The following is a 22,519-nucleotide window of genomic DNA, read 5'->3' as shown; positions in this document are numbered from 1 at the left end:
AAACCACTAAAAAGGTAGACCCTACTGTGGATCAGGGTAAGGTCATCATGCTTGCCAGGCCAATAAAATATCCCTCAAGACCATCGAACACCCTCTGTTTTGATCCCACATCCACCAAAGAGCCTTCTGATTAGTAACTTAGCCTCCCAGTTACCTTTTTCTAGGAAGGAAATATCCTCGACAGCCACATGGCCTCGAGTCCTTGAAATGTGGCTAATCTGAATTGAGATGTAAGTGCAAAATCTACCCCAGATTCCGAAGACTTTGCATGAAAAAAAGTAAAATATCTCAGTAATAATTTTATATCGATTACATTTTAAAATTATATCATTTTTGAACTATTAGGTTAAAAAATATATATTACTGAAATTAATTTTACCTTTTTACTGTTTTTTAATATGGCTACTAGAAAAATTTAAATAACTTCTGTAGCTCAAATTTGTGGATAGTATTATATATCTATTGGACAGCCCTCATCTACAATATTGAACGAGAATACTGCAGCCAATGTAAATATACAATTGGCCTATAAACAAATAAGTTGAAACAGCTGTTTAGACAGGCACAAGTCTGTCCCTCAGAAACTGATCAACTTTGCACTGACAAAATCAAGCTCTGCTGAACAGAAGACCAGATCTTCAATGAAGTGGCACCCTCCAAGCTTCCTGGGCACAAGCTGTCAGCTTAGTCATTTCTCTCTAGCTTCCATCATTTCTCTCTCGGCTCATAATCTCGTGTTTAGACTGTGTTCTTCAAGGGACAGGTTGAGTATTATTCATCTTTGTTTTCCTAGCACTTAGGTAACTTAAACAAAGGTATTTAAAAGAACCTCTGTTAAATGAACATTCTTTCACATTTTATGGTTTTAATCACAGCTATTGGCCTCCGTACCTTGAAAAGGATTTGTATATAACCTCTCCATTGGCGTCTTCTTCATCTGTTAATTGCAAATGACTCGTAAAGATTGAACACAGAAAAACTTGTAAGAAATTAATTTAAAGTCATGTGAACTAAAAGTAATGAAAAATATCTAATGTGAAAATTCATAACCATCATAGCGCACTGTATTTTGTTATGAAGGACTGAGACTTAGATCACAGAATCGGTATTTCATCACTATGCAATGGCCTACATTACATTACATTACCCCTTATTTACCCCTGAAGTCCCACAGCAACCTCAAGTCTAATATAGCATAGTGGGAGAAGGGAAAATAGATGACGGAAAAAGAAAAGGAGGTTTATGATGGGATCAGTATAATGCTTTGGCCTCATGACGTAGACCAGATGGCAATAACCCCTTTTTGAGCAAGTAGCTCCTCAAAGCCCCACAGGTTGTAAAAAAACAAATTCACTATCGACTTCTCCCGCTAATAATTATTTTTTAATACTGTGGCAGCATCAAAACGAAGACACGTACGATCCCTCAATATAAAGAGGAAAAAACCCTAAATATTTACTGTCAAAAGGAAAATCCTTTTCTGAGAAATGATATTGGATAATAACCCTGACTTCCTAAAATCCAGGTATGTTCTCATCTCTTATTGTAAATGAAGTAGACGGCCTTCGTTTTAACCAATTTTGTGGCTGTTTTCTAAAAGCTTTTGAAAACGCCCAAGAAACTATTAGCATTCGTTTAACTGAAGTTATTCACGGTTGCTAATTCTATAGAAACATGAACCTACCCTCTAATATTGTTCTCAAAATTGCGTACACAAGAATTGAATGGTCTTCTCCACCTTCCGAGGCTCCAAAGAAACCTTTCTGATGTACAAGACAAACTGAGGCAAATATTTTCTAAAAGGTGACTGACTGACTGACTGATTCCAGTAAAAAGTATAATAGATGAGTTTCTTTTCAATAATTTGAGACACTTCTAACTGCACTTCAATTGCCCTAAAAGAAGGAAAAAAGTCCTAAGCATGCAAGTTGACCTTTACAAAATTTTCCCAATGGAACCATTCTTTTCCTTCCAGCGGAGAGAAGAAAAAGGTCCTACAAATGTTAAAGCTCTTAATCATTTTACATGTAGACTGGTGTGCAAAGTGGCCTCAGGCCAATCACATTTCCACCTGACTGAAAAGTTACATAACACACGGCTGCTCATAGTTGCTAAATGGCATGGTTTTCATGAGTGTGGGACCAAGAATAATTCAATATTTGGAATTTAATGAGAAAGAAGGCAGACGCTCCGTAAATCGTTACACGAGGGTTGTAAAACGTGTAAGAGCGAATGAAAATAAGGAAGATCGCAGGGCCCTGACAGGCGAGCTCCAGCGCGCGCGGTAGCCGGGCGGAACGCGGGGAGGCGGGAAGCGGAGGCAGGACCTGGCGAACCTTCCGCAGCCCGTGGCCGCCTGAGCCCCGGGCGCGGCTCCGCCCCTCGGCCCGCGCATGCGCAGCTTCAGTACTGAGCGTCGCGGGCGCGCGCCTGCCCTCGCTTATCTGGGAGCGGGGCGGGCGGCGCGAGGCCACGTGACCCGGAGCGCAGTGTTTCGGGCACAAGCCGAGGAGCCCCCGTTCGGCTGCGGGTCCGACCTCTTTCCAATCGCCTCGCTTCTCGACTCCGCTCTTGAATCTGAGAATCCGGTTTGGCAGAACTTTTTCGCCATACGTCTTCCCGGTCACGAGGAGACTTCTGGTCAAAATGGCGGCCTGAGCCAGCAGCCTCTGAGGAGCTGGACAATTTGGCCAAGGTCACCCGGATGATTTTTATTTTAAATTAGGGGCCCATACGAAAGCGATTGCCGCTTTTCATGGCTGCAGTGTCATTTCTCCAATCTGCAGCCCTGTTGCTGTCCCCCCAGGACATTCAAACCCTGTCCCTAGTGCTTCAGGCTCCGGAATCGTTGCAGCGCGCCCCGCGGTACGAGCAGTGCCCTAGAAAAAGAAAAACCGCTTCTGTCTCAGGAGCTGAGGGCTTGGAGCAATTAGGTGAATGTTTAAAGAGGAAAATGCCTCATAGGATTTGACACATAATGTACCTCAGCATACCCTAGGAGAGCATTTCATTCCAATTTGAGCATTTAAACAAAATCTCCCGATCTGTTTAAGCCTTGTTTCAAGAACCTGAAGTAGTGATGCTAGGGTAAGATTACCTGCGCGATGTTGCTGGTTCGCCCCAGAGGAGTGTGTTGGGAAGAAAAGGCCCTGGGAAGACTCAGCCATGAGGCTGGCATCCTTAAAGTAACAAGGGAATGGAGTAAAAGCAAAATGGATGAGGCTTAATTCTAGAGTTCCGATGCTTCGCGCACTGACGGCCACGGTGCCGGAACCTTGGCAGTGGGGAATCGAACAATACTACAAAAAGATGAAATGCCAGACACGTCCAGAAAAAAAAAGAAAGAAGGGAGGAAGGGAAAGAAAGAAAGAGAAAGGAAGGAAGGGAGGGAGGGAGGGAGGGAAGGAAGGAAGGAAGGAAGGAAGGAAGGAAGGAAGGAAGGAAGGAAGGAAGGAAGGAAGGAAAGAAAGAGAAAGAAAGAAAAAGAAAGGAAAGAGAAGGAAAGGGGAGAGGAAGGGGAGAGGAAGGGCAGGGCAGGATTAATTTCCCTCCACATATCCTAATACTGATAGCTTGGTAAAAACGAACACAAAACCATCACCTAAATCCTAGTCAGAAATTCTATTGACTTATTTCCTACAATTATAAATCCTCAACGCGACAGAAGTGAGTTTGTTCTTAACTCAGTCTTCTCAGAACCGCGCGCGCGTGTGTGTGTGTCTAAAAGCCCTGGACTTGCACTGGCTTCTCGGCCAGAGTTGCGCTGTGACGGTAATTGTTGCTTCCCTCGCAGAGCAGACTCTCGTTTCCTCTGGTGCTGCTGTCATTGGTTCTTAAGTTTAGTTGCTTCAACTGCAGTTCCTCCTATTAACACTTACAGATGTCTTCTACCAATCCCAGCTGTCTATATAAATGACGTCAAGAGCCAATGACCACACCGTTGCAGTGTCCTAGGTGCCAAGAGGAACCTGGGAGAACTTCCAGGTGGAGAAACCTAGTAGCCTCTGTGAGCTAATTCTGGGGCTGTGGAGTGAGTCTACCCAACAAAAGTCACGATTAAAGTGTAGGGCACAGATCGTGGCCTTCATTAGCAAGATGGTGCAGTCTGAGTACTTAATGGGAGAATCAGAGAAATAGGGATGTATTTACAGTGCCAAAGTAATTTTTGAACAGCTAGAATGCTGTTTTCACCAGCGTTGTGAACCTATTTAGTGGTCTTTGTCAGTATTGACCAGTGGATGCATCCATTTCATAAGTAACCAGGGCCAAATGATGCCTTAAAATTTAAATTGTCAATAGTCATAAAATTGAAAAAGTCATGCTTCCAATTATTTTTTAATCAGAATTGCTTTTGCAGGGTAATTTCTGCTTCAGGGTCTTACCACCCCCTAAATTGGCTAGATTTGTATGAAGTAATAGTATTTCACCAGTATCCCAAGTCTTTTTAAAGATTCTCCTGAAGATCAATTCATTTTATAATTTCCATTTTGTGGCATAACCTGTTCTCCTTCCAGTTACAGCTGTCCAATAGACTAGTAACACAAGTAGCTGCCTGGGGCCAAATTACCCAAGCCAAGATCTCAAATCTTAGGCTGATTAGTACATGAAAAAGGAATGCAGTAGTAGAATGCTATTATTAAGCAACAGCTGCAGAAAATCATTGCATTCAGTTCTAGGAACAACAAAAAGGAAATTTTCAGCAACTAGGATAAATGTCATATGTTCCAAAGCCTCTCTTTAAAATATAGAACAAAGAATAACCATGCTTAAAGTGTTTTTGAATTAGTCTCTCATAGAATTACTTCATTAACACCTCCACCAAAACCTTTTAGTGTAGTTCTACCGTCTTGAACCAAGAGGGGAAAGGCTTTGAATTTTTTAAAGATGTAACACAAAAAACACCCTATTAATTTCAATAAACAATTCCTATAGTTGAAATATATTTCAATATTTTCCATCTCAGAACAGTTCCCCAATTAAAATACCTTTTCAATATTAAACTGTAAAGCGACCACAAAAACATTACTTAACATACTTGTGCCTTGACTTGCTAAAATACTTTCCAGAGTTATCTATAAATGAAACATTTAAAAAACCATTTATCACGAGAAAACCAAAATGAGAGCACAAAAAGATATTTTTTGGTTCGTTTGATTTACTCAAGGTAAACATGCAAGAATTATGTCTGTTTGTATTTACATTATCTAAGAATTCTGAAGATAAACACAGCATAAAAACTCTGGACTAATTTTAGAAAACTATTGATGTACAATAGGTTTATAATCACTTTAGTTGACTACAGATGTTACTTTAATTAAAGGTAATAATTACTTCAAAATACAAAAAGTGTTAGCTTGATTTGCAACTCTAAAAGGAAAATTAAGGAAATCCAGAATTTTTCTGCTTCTTAGAAAAAGTTAAATAGGCAGATAATGAGTTAAACTTTTTAAAATTGTAATGTCTCATATCACATCCAAGTGTTTAAATGAGTTAATTTTCACGCCATTTCTGTTTTTAAAAAGGTCTTCACAAAAAAAATAAAAAGACCTTCAGACCCCCTAATGGTGGTGTTCAAAAAGTGAATGTCATACACTGAAACTAATCATTAACAACAAATCTTCAATTTATTTGAAGCAATTCGGTTTCAAAAACTTTAAGTTACAGCAGTCACAGAAAAAAAAAAAAAACAGGAAACAAACAATAAAAGAATAATCAGGAGTACTGCATTTTTTTTTGTTTGTTTTTAACACTGTCATGGCTTTATTCAAAACACAGTTGCACAAAAGTATTAACTTCAAAGTTTTTAAGGAGAGTTTTGAGGATTTTAACACACTATATACATACTGCCATACAAAGAGCATTAAAATAGGACCAAAAACTTCTACAAAATATAAAACCCACCCTTACTTATTTGCATGAAAATACCACCCACAAAACTAAATAAGTCTTAAAAAGTTTTTTGGAGGTTCTACGTGTGTTTTCAAACCAAAGAACTCTAATTTTGATTGCACAATAAGATGATTGATAAGAAAGTCAATATATAGATTTAATTTTAAAAATAAGTATTTTATAATCTGGCATACTATGTGACAAGAATTCTTCATGACCAAAACAGGGGCATTTCAATTTTCAAAATGGAATAAAGTATTAGCCTTTTGGAGACTGCAATCCCACCCCACCCCACCCCATCCCCACTAAACTTCTCCCAAGAGTTTTATGACGGTTGTGCAATTTTAGTTTACCCATAAATAACTTCCTAATTTTCACTTTAAAACCCAAGGCATACATTTTAAACTAAAAAATTACTATACTCAGTAATTTAAATATGTTCAAAGTGTAGAAGTGAACTTCAATTAATTTGCCGACACTAATTTAAGAAACACAAATATTCAAAACAAAATGGGAAAAAAATTTAGAGCCAAGATTAAAAAAGCAATTGCCTAGAACATGGAGCCTCTACAACAAAAATGGAGATGGACTTGTCTTCTCATATTATATTTAGTAGCCATATAAGGAAACACACACTCATACTTATCCCAAATATTTTTCTATTTTTAATGGACATCCACTTGAAAACAAGTCTTAATTTTAATATGGATTTAGTTTCAAATATTTCTCTGACTGCCCAATATAGTCCAATTGAAAGCTATATCTGGTAATGCCATAAAATGAGGAATAATTAAGGGTTCTTTGCAGAGTGGTATCTAAATCATTTGGGAAGCTAACTTAAAATTTTGACTTGAATGTCTCATTAATTATTAACAAGCAATTGCTCTGACTTTTAAGGAACACTATTGCTGCTTTCAAAAACTTTGTTACAGCAGTTACAGAAAAAGACGCTCTGCTTCTTTTCTATCTTCGTCCTACTAATACAGTCTATACATCTTGTCAACCAAGGAAGATTTACAATAAGCAGAGTCTGTTACATAAAACTGTATTGATAATATTCATATCTCAGAAAATACTCAGTTTCTTCGACTTAGCTTCTTTAAAACTGAGATAAGTCTAAAAAAGGTGGTTGAGGTATAAGACTAAAGGTTTTCCTGGGTATCCATAAGTTTCCCAACTTTTTTTTGAGATAGAGGGAGGAGAATGAAACAAGAAAGGAAAGTGATCATAAAAGGATTGCTGAGAGGAAAATGAAAAATGCATATTTAAAACAAAAAATGAACAACCGTCAGCATGTCATGATCTTCAGCTTGAAGAACAAAGGGCTCACCTGCAAGTCTCTAAACTTACTATAAGCATTTTTTCCTTCAAAAATAAAACCTTATTAATCAACCAGCTTAAAAGTTTCAGAAACCTAATGGCCAGAACCTTTACTATTCTGCTCCTCTTTTCCAAGCTACTCATGTGATAAGCACTCAAAAATCCTTAGCCAAAAAAAAAAAAAAAAAAAAAAGAAGAAGAAGCCACTGCCTTCAAACTAAAGATCTTTGGGTCACCACTAAAAAACTGACAAACTTATCATTCAAGAGACTATTTTCATTTCATATTCCAGCTGACTGTTATTTCGGTTAATTCATAAATAACTTTAAAACCTTATGAATAAAATGCGCCATACTACACCTGTGTAAAAGCGATTATGTTTTAATTATGGGCTAAAATGACTAATACAGTGAGCTTGTATTAGAAAAATTAAGATTCTAAATAAACTGCTATGGAGTTTCACAATGGGGAAGTCAATGAGAAATTTTTCTCTACATACAATATGATCATTAACAGACTAGTAAATCTTATTTGGAATGATAAGGCAAAAATAGTAAAACCACACTTTTCCTATAAAAAGTTACACATTATCTTCTGTAGGGATAGCTATTGTACATGAAGAAACAAAGAAGATGTGACCACTCTATTGCACACCCAGGAAATAGGGAATCTGGTTTCAGAATGATCTAGTCATCTTCTTCCTCTCCATCATCTTCAGCATCTCGTTTCCTCTTTTCCCCTCGAAGACCTTCTTCTTCTGAAAGAGTAAAAGTATAAAATACTTAATTTTAACAAATAAACATCTGTTAATTTACAAAGTTTGACTCTATCTTAGTGAAAGTTAATGACAAAAAATGTTTCCTCTCTGAAATTCTTTCAATTTCAGTATGTTGAACAGACTTAGAAATCCATAAATAATGACACCTTGCTATGCACCCTTGTGGCCAAATCACAAAGTACAGATCCAGAAACTAAGAGTTGACATTAACTGAATTATTAGTAAATTTTAAAATTTATTTTGAAAGACTTAGATAAAGAGTACCAGAGAGCAAATCTAAAAAGGGCAATCATTATCTGGAATTCAACTGTCCTCTGATAGAGAAGGCTTTACCCTCTCTAAAATGAAAGACCCTGAAAAAATGATAAATTGAGCTCAAAGATCCATTATCTCTTCTTTCCTATTTTGAAAATAAATGTTATGAGCTGTTTTTTTTTTTTTTTAATGGACTTAATGAATACCCTGGGAAAATGACCCTTCATTTTCATAGTTAATATAACTCACCCTCTTCTTCTTCTTCTTCCCCTTCTTCAACGTAGTCATCATCATCTTCTTCATCCTTGAAATTCAAATATTTAATTTGAGAATAAATAAGCCATGATACAGATTTTCCACTGTTTAATAATACAACCCAACAAGAACAAAAAAAAAACTATGCTTATCCCATGTTTTAATAACCTAACTTATATATGTCCTTTTCAAAAACCCAACTAAATCTAGTTTCTTTATGAAAATAAGTTTATTGCTCCTTAAAAATACTTTAATTGGGAAATATAAAGAACTGCTAAGTAGTTAGGAAAAACTTGGACAACCCACCCTTTCCACAGTATCCACAGCCCCATTTGTGTCTAGTAATACTTAAGAGAACCTAATTTACCAGCATTTAGCTAACAGCAAACACTGTAAAGCATTCCATGCCAGAACACCACGAAGCTACAGGGAACAGGAGGAATAGGCGGGGTAGCAAACGGTACAAAAAGGAACCACAATAAAAATCAGGAGAACCCACAGCCTTAAACTGAAGAAGAAAAGAAAGGCGGAGAAGAGGGGAGAAGAGACAGGAGTGAAGGAGAGGGGAGAGGAGGGGAAGGGAAAGTAAAGGAGGAAAGGAAAGAAAAAGAGAGAGAGGAAAAAAATCACTTTAAATATCTTAAATCTGCGAGGAAAGATAAATGTGGAAATTTAAATATTTATAATTTTTTAAAAAAGACTTGGGATACTAATCACATTTATTCATTCCTTGATAATTTAGGAAATCCCAAGTCTAAAAGCGAATTACTTGTCTGGATTTTGTTTGAAACAAAATAGATTAGTTAGTTCATGTTTTTGAGCCTCTTTTTTTTTTTTTTTAAATATGATCTGTTAGACTACCAGAGACTTGCTCTTAAAGACTCCCACCTTTTCCTAATTGAAAAATGTTTCCTCATTTGTACTTAAGAGCATCATAATTCCCAACTCTTCTAAAGCCTCCTTCCCTATTTTTCATGAACTGTACTATACCTACAAAGTCCTTTGTACATATTAATTCCTTACCTCTGAAGAGCAGCTGAAATAGAAATAAGACTTGGACGAAGAATAGCTAACCGAATACCATTTCTATTTCCTTCTAATTTCTTTTTAAATCTCAATAGCTTCTGAAACTTCTGCTGGTTCTTAGTTTCTAAAAACGAGATTTCATTTTATACATTCAAATTATTTCGTAATGCCCGAAATAATTTCATAATGCCTGAAATAGTACTCTGCTACCTGGGTACTACACTGACTTAATGTTGTATGTTATTATCTTAGGGATTTTTGCTCTATAAGTGACCATGTCATCTTTAGTAAATATTTTCTAATATTCGATGGAACGATAAACATAAACATTTGCAGTTGGCTGAAGGTCATTTTTCAATTACTTAGTACTACTTAGACTTAAGAAGAATTATTAGCATAGAAAGTAAAAAGCCAAAGGCAAAATAACTAAGTCCCTTATTTTAGCAAATAAATAAAAATTTAGGAGAAAAATATTCAAGTTGTATGTTGATATAAATGGAACAGGTTACCCTTCTCTATAAGTACTTAAAATACTTAAAGTTCTATTCTGCATCCTAACTCACTACAGCCCCAAACAAGTTTGAGTCATATTTTTTCCCATACAAGCTTTATATTTAAAATGATATCAGAGAAAAATGATCATTAATCAGTGATATCACCTATCTACCCAATGTAAAAGTTATTAGGGAAACAGATGAGAAGACTAACAATTTTCAGTCTAAATAAGAGATGTTATTTTTTAATAATAAAAAATTATATTATGATTTTTGAAAACAAAACAATAATTTTACATTAGGAGAAAATAATTTATCTAAAGGTAACTCTCGGGAGCTAAAGATCATTTGTTCAAGTCATGTGACATTTCCCATGAGCCCACTGTGGCCCAGTCAATGTGCCAGACGCTGAGCTACAAAGGCGACTGGCCTGCTCCCAGAAGGCCATCTGGCCCAATAAATACGTATTTATAAAAGTGCCTACAGGTAACAGAAGTCTAATTTAAGTTTGAAGGTAACAGATAAAGAAGTGACTGTATGACAATTATAGAGAGCTTCGACAATGAGACAACTCCAGAGTTGACTTTTTAAACATAAAAGTTCACAAGGCGTAATTGGGTGGAAGTCATACAAGGATACATATATGTTAACTTGGCGTAGGGAGAGATAAAGCCGGAGAATAAAGGACCTTGTATGTCTTGATGGCAACAGGGAAGCATTAAACGGCCCCAAGCTGGTGAGTGAGATGATCACGTTCACAGTCAGACTGCGCAGGCAGCACCACAAAGGATACAGCTAAGTGGTAACGCTGCCAGGGAGGGCGCTGAGAAGGCCACTACAGACGCAAAGCAAGAAATCTTCAGGGGTGAGACTTTCCTGAGTGCCTACAGTGTGCCAGCAACCAGAAGGGACTTTGTTAAACCCTTAAAACGATACTATGGAGTTGGTATAACCTCAGTTTTACATGTGCAGAAAAGCTCAGGAACATTTGTAAAACATTGCCACCAGACCATGTCCCTGGATCTGAGAGACATCTGAGAGGCAAAATCAATAGGTGTCTATGACTACTGGATATAGCATGAACTGGGGACGCAGTGAGGAAAAAAAACAAGACAGATACATGCACCCCATTAAGTTAGCAATAACTCAGATTCCTACACAATGTACTTTTCATAGTACTTAACTCTGTGCCTAAACAGTTCATTTTCAGTGCATGTAAGAAGGGTCTGTTCACCTGGATTTCTTCTTTCATTAAGTAGGAGAGGCCCACTTCCTCTTCTCCCTCTCCCAGATCTGAGCCCGCTTCGTCTTCATCATCATCATCCTCTTCCTCTTCCTCCTCTTCCTCAAATCCTTCAGGTGGACCAGCTTCATCTTCCTCTTCATCTTCATCATCTTCATCTCCATCTTTAAAAATATTTTAAAAGATGAGCAAATGGCTGGGCAAGTGTTTCTTTATGATCTGTTGATCCTTTTAACCGTTGCCCCAATCACTTCGATCTCTTAAGCCAATGGGTGGGAAGTATCTCAGGGTGATTTTATTTTTAAGCATGTCCCTTTTATGACATCTATATTTTCTATTTGAGAAATATGGTTTCTAAACTGTGAAATTTTTCCAAAGTATAGATGTTATTCAAACAAACTCAAGTTTGTTTTACTTTGTGAACACTTTAAAACCTGCTTGTTCATCATTCCATTACTTTAAAACATTGTCTATCCATCAAATTCTTTTCTAATGATGGTAACAAAGTATCCCATTACTACTAATAACAGTTACTTTGTCATCTGATCTATTAATTACCCATTCACTCAAAAATGTATATTCACCATCTAATTCTAGAACATTTCCATCACCCTCCAAAGAAACTCAAATATATCAGCAGTCCCTCACCAATCTCCCTCCCTCAGCCCTGGCAACCACTAATCTACTTTCTGTCTCTATGAATCTGCCTACTCTGGACATTTCATGTAAATAGAGTCACACGCCTTTTGTGTCTTTTAACTCAGTAGAATGTTTTCCAGGGTTCACTCGTGCTATAGCATGTATCAGAACTTCATTCATTTTTATGGCTGAATTATGTTCCATTATATGGATATGTCACATTTTGTTTATCCTTTTATCCACTGATGGACACTTGGGTTGTTTCTACTTTGTGGCTATTATAGATAATACTTTGATGAATTTTTTTAAGTACTATTTTAAAAGTTGCAAAGTAAACAAAAAATAAAGAAATGCTGCTACTTATATGGGTGGTGGTCATACAAGTTTATACAGATATAAAATTTCATGAAGCTTGATATTAAATTCTCCCAAAGCTATCAAAAATCTGAAAGAAATACAGAACTAGAACTGTAAGTTTTTAAATTTTTCTTGTCTTACTAACATCTTTTTTTCTACGCCTAAATATCCATGCCCAATCTAATTTGCGTGGCCAGAGCAGAGGTTATAATTGCGACACGTTTATGAGTATTAAGAATGATTACCCTCATCATCCTCCTCTTCCGAGTCTGGTGCTTCGTTATCATCCTGATCAAATCCATCTAAGTATGTGATTTGCTGCAGCAGTTCAAAAATACTCTCTCTATAATCTTCCAGGTTTGTGATCTCACAGTTAAACAAGTCGAGACTTTTCAAATTTTTAAGATTTTGCTGGAAAAGTAAAAAAAGTTAAAACTTACATTCGAGCTTTAAAATATCAAGTTATTTCTTTTTAATTCATGAACCAGAATATACATACTTGAATGATTTTTGAATTTTTAGAATTTTATGATGGAAGATTATTACATCAAGCAGAGTCATTCCCTTAACGAGGCCCTGGCACAGAAACTCCAGGAGGAGGAACTGTGTTTTATTCACAACTATGTCTCCAGCACCTGGCTTAGTGCTTTACTTATGGCAGGCACACAATAGATTTTGTTACTGAATTTGTGCATAAATAGGCAACAAAAATAACATGTTTAGTTTAAATCCACAGTCAAGCTTACTTTCAACAATTTCAACCTCTTCCCAAGCTTTTTAAAAATCAGAGCAACAATTTTCAGTTTCACTTCATCTCCTTTTCCTTCCCTGATACTAGGTAACAAAGGAGCAAATAATGAAATTGCTCAGAAAAAAAAAACCAATCAAGAAGGAAGGGAAAGGAACAGAATTTAAGAAAATACTAGAACTTTTCAAACCAGATATTCCACTCCTGAAGTTGATGATACAATAAATTTCTTACCAATTTAAAATTTCATCTGAATGTTTTACTCCAAAGGAAAAGAAAGCAATAACCATCTAGATCACAACATATAAGAAATTCAGATGTTTCAAAAGACCGAAATAGAAATTAATAGGATAAAATAAGGAAATCTCAGAAAATTCAACCAAAAAAAAGCAAGTCCAGAGACAAATCTTTCCACTTACCAGAGCTTCTACTGTACTGAGATCTTTGATTTTGTTTCCACTCAGATTGAGGTAGGTGAGATTTGGACATTTCTCTGCCAGGACTTCCAAGCCTCCAGAAATTATATTGTCACTGAGTTCCAACTATATATTCAATATGAGGATAAAACCAAGAATGGGGAAGGCTTAGATCAAAGATTTTAAAAATATATCAATTTCAAGAAGCAAAATGACTGTCATTCTCTCTGGCTTCAAGAGACTATCACAGGTCATTCATTTCCAAATTCCACCAACTGTCAAATAATGTATTAAAACCCCTATATGGATGTTCCTTGACTTATACTGGGGTTACGTCCCAATAAACTCATCGTAAGATGAAAATATTATAGATTGAAAATGCAATTAACACACCTAAGGTACTAAACATCGCAGCTTGGCCTGGCCCACCTCACACGTGCTCACAACACTTACGTTAGCCTCCAGTTGGGCAAAATCACCTCACACAGCGAATACACTGTAGAGTATCGGATGTTTTCCCTTGGGATTACATCACTGACTAGCCCAGACACAGATCGAAATTCAAAATTCGAAGTACGGTTTCTACTAAATGTATATATGGCTTTCCACCACCGCAAAGTGGAAAAATCATGAGGCCAACCATCATAAGTCAGGGATTATCCGTATAATGGTCTCTTAACCCAGGTTTGGTTCCAGTTGTGTAATAGTTGGATTATACGTTTTAGAGAAAAGCATTCGGTAGCTGTTAAATCTAAATTCATACCATAAAGCAATTTCATTATTAAATTTAAATTTCTGAAAGCAATATTAGAGCTGATTCCAAAATCCTACATAAGCCTTTTATTTACCTTTAGAAACTTAGAACCTTCTAATTAAAAGGCAGAATGGTCATTCTATTTGGCCCAAAACTAGAAATAACAGCCCTTTGATATCAAAACCGTGATGCTTTCCCACCTACTGTCAACTTACCTTTCGAAGTTTATTTAAGCTGGGCAGCCGGGCCAGTGAACTTAGTTCCACATTAGCCATACTCAGAAACTCTAGTTTTTTAAAAGTATCGTTCAGGCCCTCGATTTCCCCATTGACACACAGGCAATTATCAAGGACTAACTCTGTCACCTGTGAGAGAGAAAATACACGATTCTTTAGTTCGCAGTCTGTTTAGCAAAAGACCTGGGCCCTGACACTCTGAAAACGCGAACATTGAAACCACTAATCCCCTTACACAGACCCTTTTCATTCTGCCCCCAAAATGAAATATGGTCTGAAATCATCATTATAAGTTAACCTTTTAAATTTAAACTTAGACTAAGAAGTTTAATGTCTGCTTCAAATCACTCATCTATAAAAAACAAAACTTTGAAAAGGGTCCCTGTGAAACTTGTTTCTGACCCTGATGAGGATGACTCTCAACATCAGGGTGGACATCTATGGAGTGAGGGGACCCATAGGCTATTGGGAATGCAAGTGAGCTGCCCTAAAACAGTAGGGAGAGGAAACTGTTTTATTCAGGGTTTTGTTTTGTTTGTTTGTTTTCAGTTTACTCCACCTTATCTGTGGTTGATAAATGCCACCATAACTCGAAAATATCTTGCTACCCTTCAGGAAGAAATAGTAGAAAGCTCCTTCTGAGGCAACCCAGCTTTCGGATGTCATTTGTCCTAATATCGAGGCCAAACAATATCACCCAGAAAAATACACCCTTGACAAACATTATTTCTCTCTGCCATCCTGGTAGCATTTTTGTGGACTTTTCCCCATTCTTAGGAGGAGGCTGGATCCTCTATTATGTCAGAGTGGTAAAAAAGAACTTTCTGGTGTGGGCCTAAATGGACTTAAGGGGCAAGCAGGAGCCCCTGGCTCTCCATTCCCAATGCAAAAATATGTCTGAAGCATTTTGAGGGCTAAAAAGTAACAATGAATGTCATCTTCTCTATGTGTAAACGACTTTGACATAATTACTTCCATGAGCAGAGAAGGCACTATGATCCGTTTAGAGATAAGGAAACCAAGGCCTCTGAAGGTGAGAATGACTTGCTTAGTGTCACAGCTTGTGTGTGGCAGAGCTGTCCCTTCACTCTAAGTCTTCGGACTCCTAGTCAGTCTAGTGAGTAGAGGAGAGAGTGCCCCTAGATTTGGTGTCAGAAAACCAGTTCTTCCACTTGAGTAAATAACTGCAGGCCCTGGGACTCCGCTAATTCGGATTCTAGAATACAATCCACCTTACAAGTCTGTCAAGGAGGAAAGTAAATAACAAACACGGAAAGTGCTTTGTACACTGTAAAGAGCTATGCAAATACAAGAGACCGTTATTACACCACAGGGGAGGAAGGAGAGGATGCAAAATGGCAGGCCCTCCCCAAAGCAGGCAAGGAAATTACTGCGATAGGGTAGATAACAGATGGGCGGCGCGGGTGGGGTGGGGGGTCCGCTTTCCAACTGAAGACATGAAAAAGCACTCTAAATGTGGGCTCCTGACAGACAGCTTGTTCAGTTTGATTTTTTTCTGAAACCCATGAAGAGCAAGCAGGCCCCGGAAAACTTGAAGTTCTCTCTGGGATGACAGCGACAGCTACCGCCTCCCTGCCCCTGCCAATTTCAGGGAAATGATCTTTTTTTTTTTTTTTTTTTTTTAAGTACACGAAGATCTCGGGTTCGCACTGTGCACGCCGCCGCGGCCCGCCGGGCAGACCCCAGTCGTCCCCGATGCTGGTGTGCACAGGCGCCGCCTCCGCCCCGAGTTAAAATGATACCCCTGAGATCCCGAGTCCCGAGTCTAACTCAGGCTGCAATTAGCAAGGCGCTAGACGCTGCCCCCCGCGATCGCAGGCGTGAGGTTCCTCGCTGGTCACCGGCCCCATCTCTGCAGACCTGCCGCTCTGACGGACGGGAAACCCCACACGGGGCGGGGACTCCCCAAAGGAAAACGGGGTCGCCTCCCAGCCCGCCTTCGCCCGGAGCCTCCGCCCCGGGGGGAAGGGCTGGGTGAAGCCGAGGAGGCGCCCTCGGAAAGGAGGCGGAAACACCTCCCGCCCGACCCCCGAAAAGTTGACCGCGACCCCGCCTCACGTGGCCCCTCCCAACCCCGTCTCTTTAACTAAGGCGACAGCGGCGAGCGCGCATCATTGAGTCTCGCCGAGCCCATCTTGAAAGCACAAAACTACTACGACCCATTTGTTGAGTTGTGTGAAGCCGTCTCCAGGGATCGGATTCGGAGTTGCGGCCACCACGACGCGCCGAATCTCGTTACACGGCGGGGGGGTCCGGGGGGTGTACGAAGGGGATTACGCCTCGAGTCCCCTCCCCACCCCCGATGACGGCGATGGGTCCCAGAAGCCAGCGGCGGCCGGACAGCCGGCCGCTGACCCAGATTCCGCCCGGCGGCCGGCGGCGCGCGCGGCTCCCCGGGCCACGGGCGCCGCCGCCGGCGGGTGGTCGCCGACCCCGCGGGCGACCCCAGCCCACGCCCGGCGCGACGTCGCCGGGCGCCCAGGGGCCTCGAGGCCGGGGCGCCCCCCACCCCGAAAAACAGAGAGTTGGCAGCGCTGAAGAAAAGTTGGACTAACTTCTCGGGCGACGGTGGCTGCGGCGGGGGCGAGTGGGGCGGGGGGTCGCGCCCACGCCGCCGGCCCCCAGAGGAGGAACTTGGGGAGCCGAGGGGCCCCAACAGTCCTCTTCTCGCCCCCACGAGGCCAGGGTACCTGGTTCGGAGAGAGGCTAACGGGGCCCAAGCCCCCATGCACACACAAAAACGCCCCTAGAAACTTCAGCCCTTCGCCATTTTAAGTAAAAGGTCTTAATGATTTAAAACTTCAAGGGAAACATCCCCCGCGATCCTGACCCCAGGTAGGGGTGAATTCCTTACCCCTCCCTCCGCACCCACCCGGGCCCCCCGAAACCCGACCCCCCCAAGTCCAGGGCTGGTGGGGAAGGGGAGGGGGCTGAGTCATCTCACCTCCTCCGGCGCTCGGTTCCTTAACTCCAGGTTAATCCTCTTCTTCATCTCCATGTCCTCCTCCTGCTTTTCTGCTGCTCTCCTCCCTAACCCTGTCCTGCCTTTCCCACTACCCCCAACCCTCGAATGGTAAAAGATATGGAAATGAATGAAAAGAAACGCAAATATAAACGCCCACCACCACCAGATAGGTGTGGGGGAGAAAGAAGAGAATAGCAAATGGAGTCCAAGGAGTTGGGACTCTAACTCGACTGCCCCCACCTCCTTGTCCACACACTCGCGCGCGCACTCACACACACGCGCGCGCACTCACACACACACACACACATACACACATACACCCGCAGTTCCTTCCCCTTCAATGGCTGCTCCGAGACTGAGCCTCCATGACACGGCACCGCCAACCCCCTGGCCTACACTCCACCCACCTCCCGAACGTATTGGTTAATACTTGAGCATCGCGCTATCCTATTGGACAGCACAAATGTCTATTAGTCTTGAGGGCGGACCTGAACCAGAAACACTGGGCCTATTGGCTACGACCAAGCGCGCAGTTAACTCCGATAGGTCCAGGAGGGTGTTCGTCCGGGAGAAATGATTTTGAATCCCAGTAGCCCCCCTCCTTCTCTTTGTGTGGTTGGCGCGCTTTCCCTAGGCGCTGGGACGTTTTCGATGCATGTTGGATTTTTTTTTTTTTTTGCGGGGGCGAGGGGGGAGGCGTTTTAGTTTTGTTTTCTGTCTTAGGGTTAAAAAGAAAGCACCCTTCTTACGTGCCCAAGTTGCAAGACTGGTAATTCAGCACACGGCTCTTGGCCGTTTTAAAGCACAGGTCCTGCTTTGCAGCCAAGGTGCACAGCAACGTGCCCATCACATAAAAAGTATGCCTTCGTGGCACTGACTTGCCGGGGACAGGCTTTTGGTGTAGAACCAGAGCCAAGATAAAGATGGTGTTTTAACGTCCACTGTGAAGGACTGGACGATTTTGAAAGGAGTTGGGTGAAGTATGTAAGTTAGGCACCTTTAAACAGAATTGCCCTGGAGGATTTGTTACTGAGGTAGTTGTGGCTGTCGTAAACACTAAGACCTTGGAGGAAAAACAGTGCTGGCCTAATGAAAATCAGACATCAGTGCGCATACAAATGGTACTACAATGCCTCTCCTTTCTAATTTCCCTGTGGTTGGTTTCCATGCAAGACTGCAGGTAAAATGTGCTTTTAAAAGTCTGTCAACGTGCGAAAGAAAAGAGAGAGACAAGAATGATTTTTTAAATTTTTGCCTTGTGAGTCTAACTTTTCTTAGCTCTTGCTTAAATTTTGTCCTTTTCATTCCCTTACACCTTTCTCGGGATAAATACCCAAAGAAATTCCATATGATTTCCGGAAGAAAGTGGGTGAATTAGTCCAACCTCTCTCGGAGCTGAGTATTCACTGTTTTTCCAATTTCTCAGATTGGAGACGGGTTTCCCAGCGGACTCCTCACCATTCCTCCACCGCCAATCCTGCCCAGGTACAGAGACACACAGCTCCTCAAATAGGCTTAATTTAAAATGTAAATATTTGGTATTTAGTATGTTAGCTACTTCAAAGGAAAACAAACTAATAATTGTCTTCTCCTTACTAAGTGTTTCCTTTTGTGAAGATGAAAACACGGAGAAAGGGGAAGCTTTTGAAATAAAATAACATCTCTGGGGGGCAATTTGGAGTTGGTTAAGTTCGTTAGTTTTAATCAGGCTAAAAGGAAGCCAGGATGATATGAAAAGAGAACCAAAATGGACTGAGGAACAATTCAAGGAAGAGTTGAAAAACAAGGGAAGGAGGAAAAAGGCTAAAAAGAAACCTGAAATCACATTTTAGTAACAACTTGGGAAGAAGTCCTGTGTTCTGATCCCACCACCACCACAGAGTCTGGAATTCTGGAATGGAATCCCAAAGAGTTTAGGCAAGGCGTGCAGACTTAGAGTCATCCTCATAAGAGTGATAGTTGAGGCCATTAGAAAAAAAATAAGACGTCCAGATAATGAGACTATTAGGCGAAGCAGAGGAAAACATGGTTAAGTGGGGAAAGAGAAGAGAGGGACTGTCTGCCAAAACAGTTAAAGTGAGGAACAGATAGAAAAGGAGGTGAATTGGGAGGAGGGTGGGAGGGGAGTAAGGTATGGAAGCCAAAGAGTTTCAAGAAAGAGATGATTATTGGGGTTAAAGGGTAGGGCTTTTCTATCAGCACGTTAGACAGGAACAGGAGACTATGCTAGAAATAACGTGAGGGAAGGCCATGAATTCATTTTCCCGTTGGCTACTAGCTTCAGAAAGTACATGATAGTAGGCATACACGGGGATCCACCAAAGTGGGCCTTCCCCCCAGACCGATGTCCCCACCCTCATATCGGCTCTCTTCTGCATTACCTCGGCACCTTGAAACTTCCTTCTTTCCCGTCTTCATCAAGAAGCCAGGATAAATAAGATGCCAAGGGAGGAAAGATTCCCCATAGGACTGGTGAACAGAAAGGTGCCTAGGAAGAGGCTGGATGAAGAACGTTCTCAGGCTAGTAGGATGTACGGAACTAAATGAAGGATGGAGGAATGAAATGCAGTCAGGAGGAAAGCCAAACTCATGAACTGGAACATGTTTTAAGCCAAAGTAAGGAGGCGAGTTTCAAATGGTAGAATGAAGAGTGGGGTTAAGTAATCAGGAGGTGGATGAAAGCAAAGGAGCAGGGAGCGGGACGAGTAAGAGGTGGTTCAGAACACGCCCCCAATCCACCAATAAGAAGCCTTCGTCAGGATGTGATTTCACTCAACAAGTCTTTAACGTTCCACAACTAAACTCCTCTGCTGCTGCCGACCATCTCCTGTTGTCCTTTCAGATCCACTCTTCACCCTTCTCTACTCTGTGACTCAAAACCCCGAGTCCTATGACTTCCTGGGTTTGTTCCATTGTGGGCTAGGGTGCTGGCAGGAGAGCGGGAGTCTGGAGGAGAGTGAAGTTGGAGTATTTGTCCCCCACCTTGCTCAGGGCCAGGTTGGCACAGGAGGGGCCTCTACTGGAAGCCACAGACCCTGTCAGGGCTGTGTGAGGCACTGTGATGCACTATCCAGATTTTCCTGCAGGAATGCAGGACTCACTTCCCCAGGGCTTGGACCCTCAGCTATGAGCCCTTGAAGGGGTGACCTCAGTCGAAGAAAATTGCCCAAGGTTATACCTCCACCAATGCAGAGGTATAAAGGCCCCGCCAGCCCTTTGCCCAGACTTAGACGAACTCTGAAGGGTCATTCATTCCAGCTGCAGAGCTGCCCCCAGGGGCCTGCATCTCCATCATTTTCTCCCACTGCTAAATCCTGCTTCCTTCTCCTCCCTTCCAAAGATAGTGAGTCCAATATTGTTCCCTAATAACTGTTCTAGATGCTCCTTCCATCTCAAGAGTCTACTTCCCAGGGAACCCCAGGAAGAAGACACAAGACAATGGCCCTCTCCAAATGTCTACCTCTGAGGAAGCCCAAACCAACCTATAGGAGAGATCATAATAAATTGATCATTATTGGTTTAAGCCTCTAAATTTGGAGTTGTTAGGCAGCAATAGCAACTGGGACAACTCCCTAGACCACATTTTACTGACCAAGTCTCTCTGATGCTCCTTCGCTCTGTACCAGTGACAGTCATTCTGCTCTTTCTAGCGTTGCTTGTGCCTTACCCAAGCCAAAACGATTCCCCTTCTCTGAATTCTCAGGACTTATTAAAAGTTTTGCTTACCTGACGTTTAGCCTATGCTGCCTCGCTACCTCTCCTAGATGCCATTTAATTCTGGTTCACCTGCCCACACGGGAATTTCCTAGAGAGAAACCGATCAGTAACTTGGCTTTCCCTGGCATCGCTCACAGGACTTGGCAGAGTGCTGAGCACACAGCAGGTACTCAAGACGTGTTTAGTAATTGATCGTGTCTCAAATTACTCAGGCGGCAGTTTAAATCCATACTTCCATTAGGAAATAGAGTTTGGCCGAGGTCTTCTTGGGAAACACATGACAGAGTAGGACTGAAGGATAACTGTAGACTGATCTTCCGCTTTCCTTTTTACCGTTCCCTTTTCCAAACTAATCTGCAGTCTCAGGATAAAACTAAGCCAGTGCAACAAATGCCAGTGCGTTTTCTCCAGAATCCAGACTGATTGGGGACCACCAGAAATCATTCCTACCATACCAGGTGAGATGTCATAAAAACTGGAAGAAAAAAAAAATGAAAATCTGCATTTCGGACAATGAGAACTTTCTCAAACCAACCCTGTTCTCCCCTCTGTTCATCTTACAATTGGGTATATCTTTGGGTAAAAAGATAGAGGATTCCTCTCTAGAGAAACTGACCAGCATAAGAGACAAGGTCAGAGATACTGGCAAAATGGTCGAAAGTGGCGGATGTCTGTTCCAGCCCCCAACTGCAGCCAACCAGCCAATGAGCTTCCATACCTGAGTACACATATATTTTTTTTTTTAGATTCATTTATTCCTTCTGCACTTTTTCTTTTATTAAGATACCAGTTTCTGGCCTACATCATTTTACAGCTATCTGAATAATTTATTTTATTTCTTTTAAGGTGGATTTACTGACAATGAATTCCTTCAATTTTTGATTTTCAATAAAGACATTCTCTTCTCACTTTTGAAGGATAATTGTCACTGAATGTAGAATTCTAGGATTTCTCTGGCTTCCTATGAGTTTTTCTATTTGGTTTTCAATAGTTTGAATATGGAGGCGTTGGTTGGTTGGTTGGTTGGTTGATTTTCTTGAATCACTTGGTGTTTGTTCTCTGTGTTTCTAGATTTCTGGTTTGCTTTCTGCAATTAATTTTAGAAAGTTCCTGGCCACTAATCCTTCAATATTCCTCGGTTACATTCTCTTTCTTATCCTTTGTTTTTCGAATTACATATATATTACACCTTTCGATACTGGCCTATAGTTATTGAATGTTCTGTACATTTTTCAGTTTGGTGTTTGTTGCTTTTCAATGGAGAATTTCTATTGATTCGTCTTCATATCTTTAAGGTCATTGATTGTTTCTTTAATCTTCTGATGAGCCCATCAGAGGCATTCTTTATTTCTGTTATTGTATTTTTTTAATCTTTTTGATTTTTTTCGTCTCTCTGCTTACATTAC

General features: G+C 40.7%; 1 protein-coding gene and 1 long non-coding RNA gene across 3 annotated transcripts; both read right to left on the bottom strand.

Moving 5' to 3' along the window:
- Positions 1–2,628: 2,628 nt before the first annotated feature.
- LOC118612957 lies at positions 2,629–3,378 on the bottom strand. Its single transcript, XR_004955310.1, has 2 exons — positions 3,098–3,378; positions 2,629–2,879 (listed from the first exon to the last, which is right to left on the bottom strand). It is a non-coding gene; the product is annotated as an uncharacterized LOC118612957 (long non-coding RNA).
- Positions 3,379–5,605: 2,227 nt separating this feature from the next.
- ANP32E (acidic nuclear phosphoprotein 32 family member E) lies at positions 5,606–17,780 on the bottom strand. Of its 2 annotated transcripts, XM_036234946.1 has the most exons (7): positions 17,376–17,780; positions 14,390–14,539; positions 13,424–13,546; positions 12,502–12,667; positions 11,201–11,424; positions 8,492–8,546; positions 5,606–7,966 (listed from the first exon to the last, which is right to left on the bottom strand). In XM_036234946.1, exons 1-7 carry the CDS (start codon positions 17,427–17,429, stop codon positions 7,896–7,898), a joined length of 843 nt encoding a protein of 280 aa, XP_036090839.1. In that variant the 5' UTR covers positions 17,430–17,780; the 3' UTR covers positions 5,606–7,895. The 2 variants fall into 2 exon arrangements, with proteins under 2 accessions (XP_036090839.1, XP_036090840.1); XM_036234947.1 differs by lacking the exons at positions 5,606–7,966; positions 8,492–8,546; positions 12,502–12,667 and having other exon boundaries at positions 11,269–11,424; positions 17,376–17,771.
- Between the last annotated feature and the right edge of the window lie 4,739 nt (positions 17,781–22,519).

Source organism: Rousettus aegyptiacus, unplaced genomic scaffold, assembly GCF_014176215.1.
Source record: "Rousettus aegyptiacus isolate mRouAeg1 unplaced genomic scaffold, mRouAeg1.p scaffold_m13_p_17, whole genome shotgun sequence".
NCBI lineage: Eukaryota > Metazoa > Chordata > Mammalia > Chiroptera > Pteropodidae > Rousettus > Rousettus aegyptiacus.
Note: the sequence above shows the minus strand (reverse complement) of the source record. Positions and strands in the feature narration are given on the sequence as shown.

What these genes read in the sequence shown, in the direction of transcription:
- ANP32E (XM_036234946.1), bottom strand. Translation starts at nt 17,429, where the DNA reads ATGGAGATGAAGAAGAGGATTAACCTGGAGTTAAGGAACCGAGCGCCG. An exon ending in GCTTAAATAAACTTCGAAAG is followed by an intron (nt 13,547 to 14,389) that starts GTAAGTTGACAG and finishes TTGAATATATAG; the next exon opens with TTGGAACTCAGTGACAATAT. An exon ending in TCAGTACAGTAGAAGCTCTG is followed by an intron (nt 12,668 to 13,423) that starts GTAAGTGGAAAG and finishes TTACTTTTCCAG; the next exon opens with CAAAATCTTAAAAATTTGAA.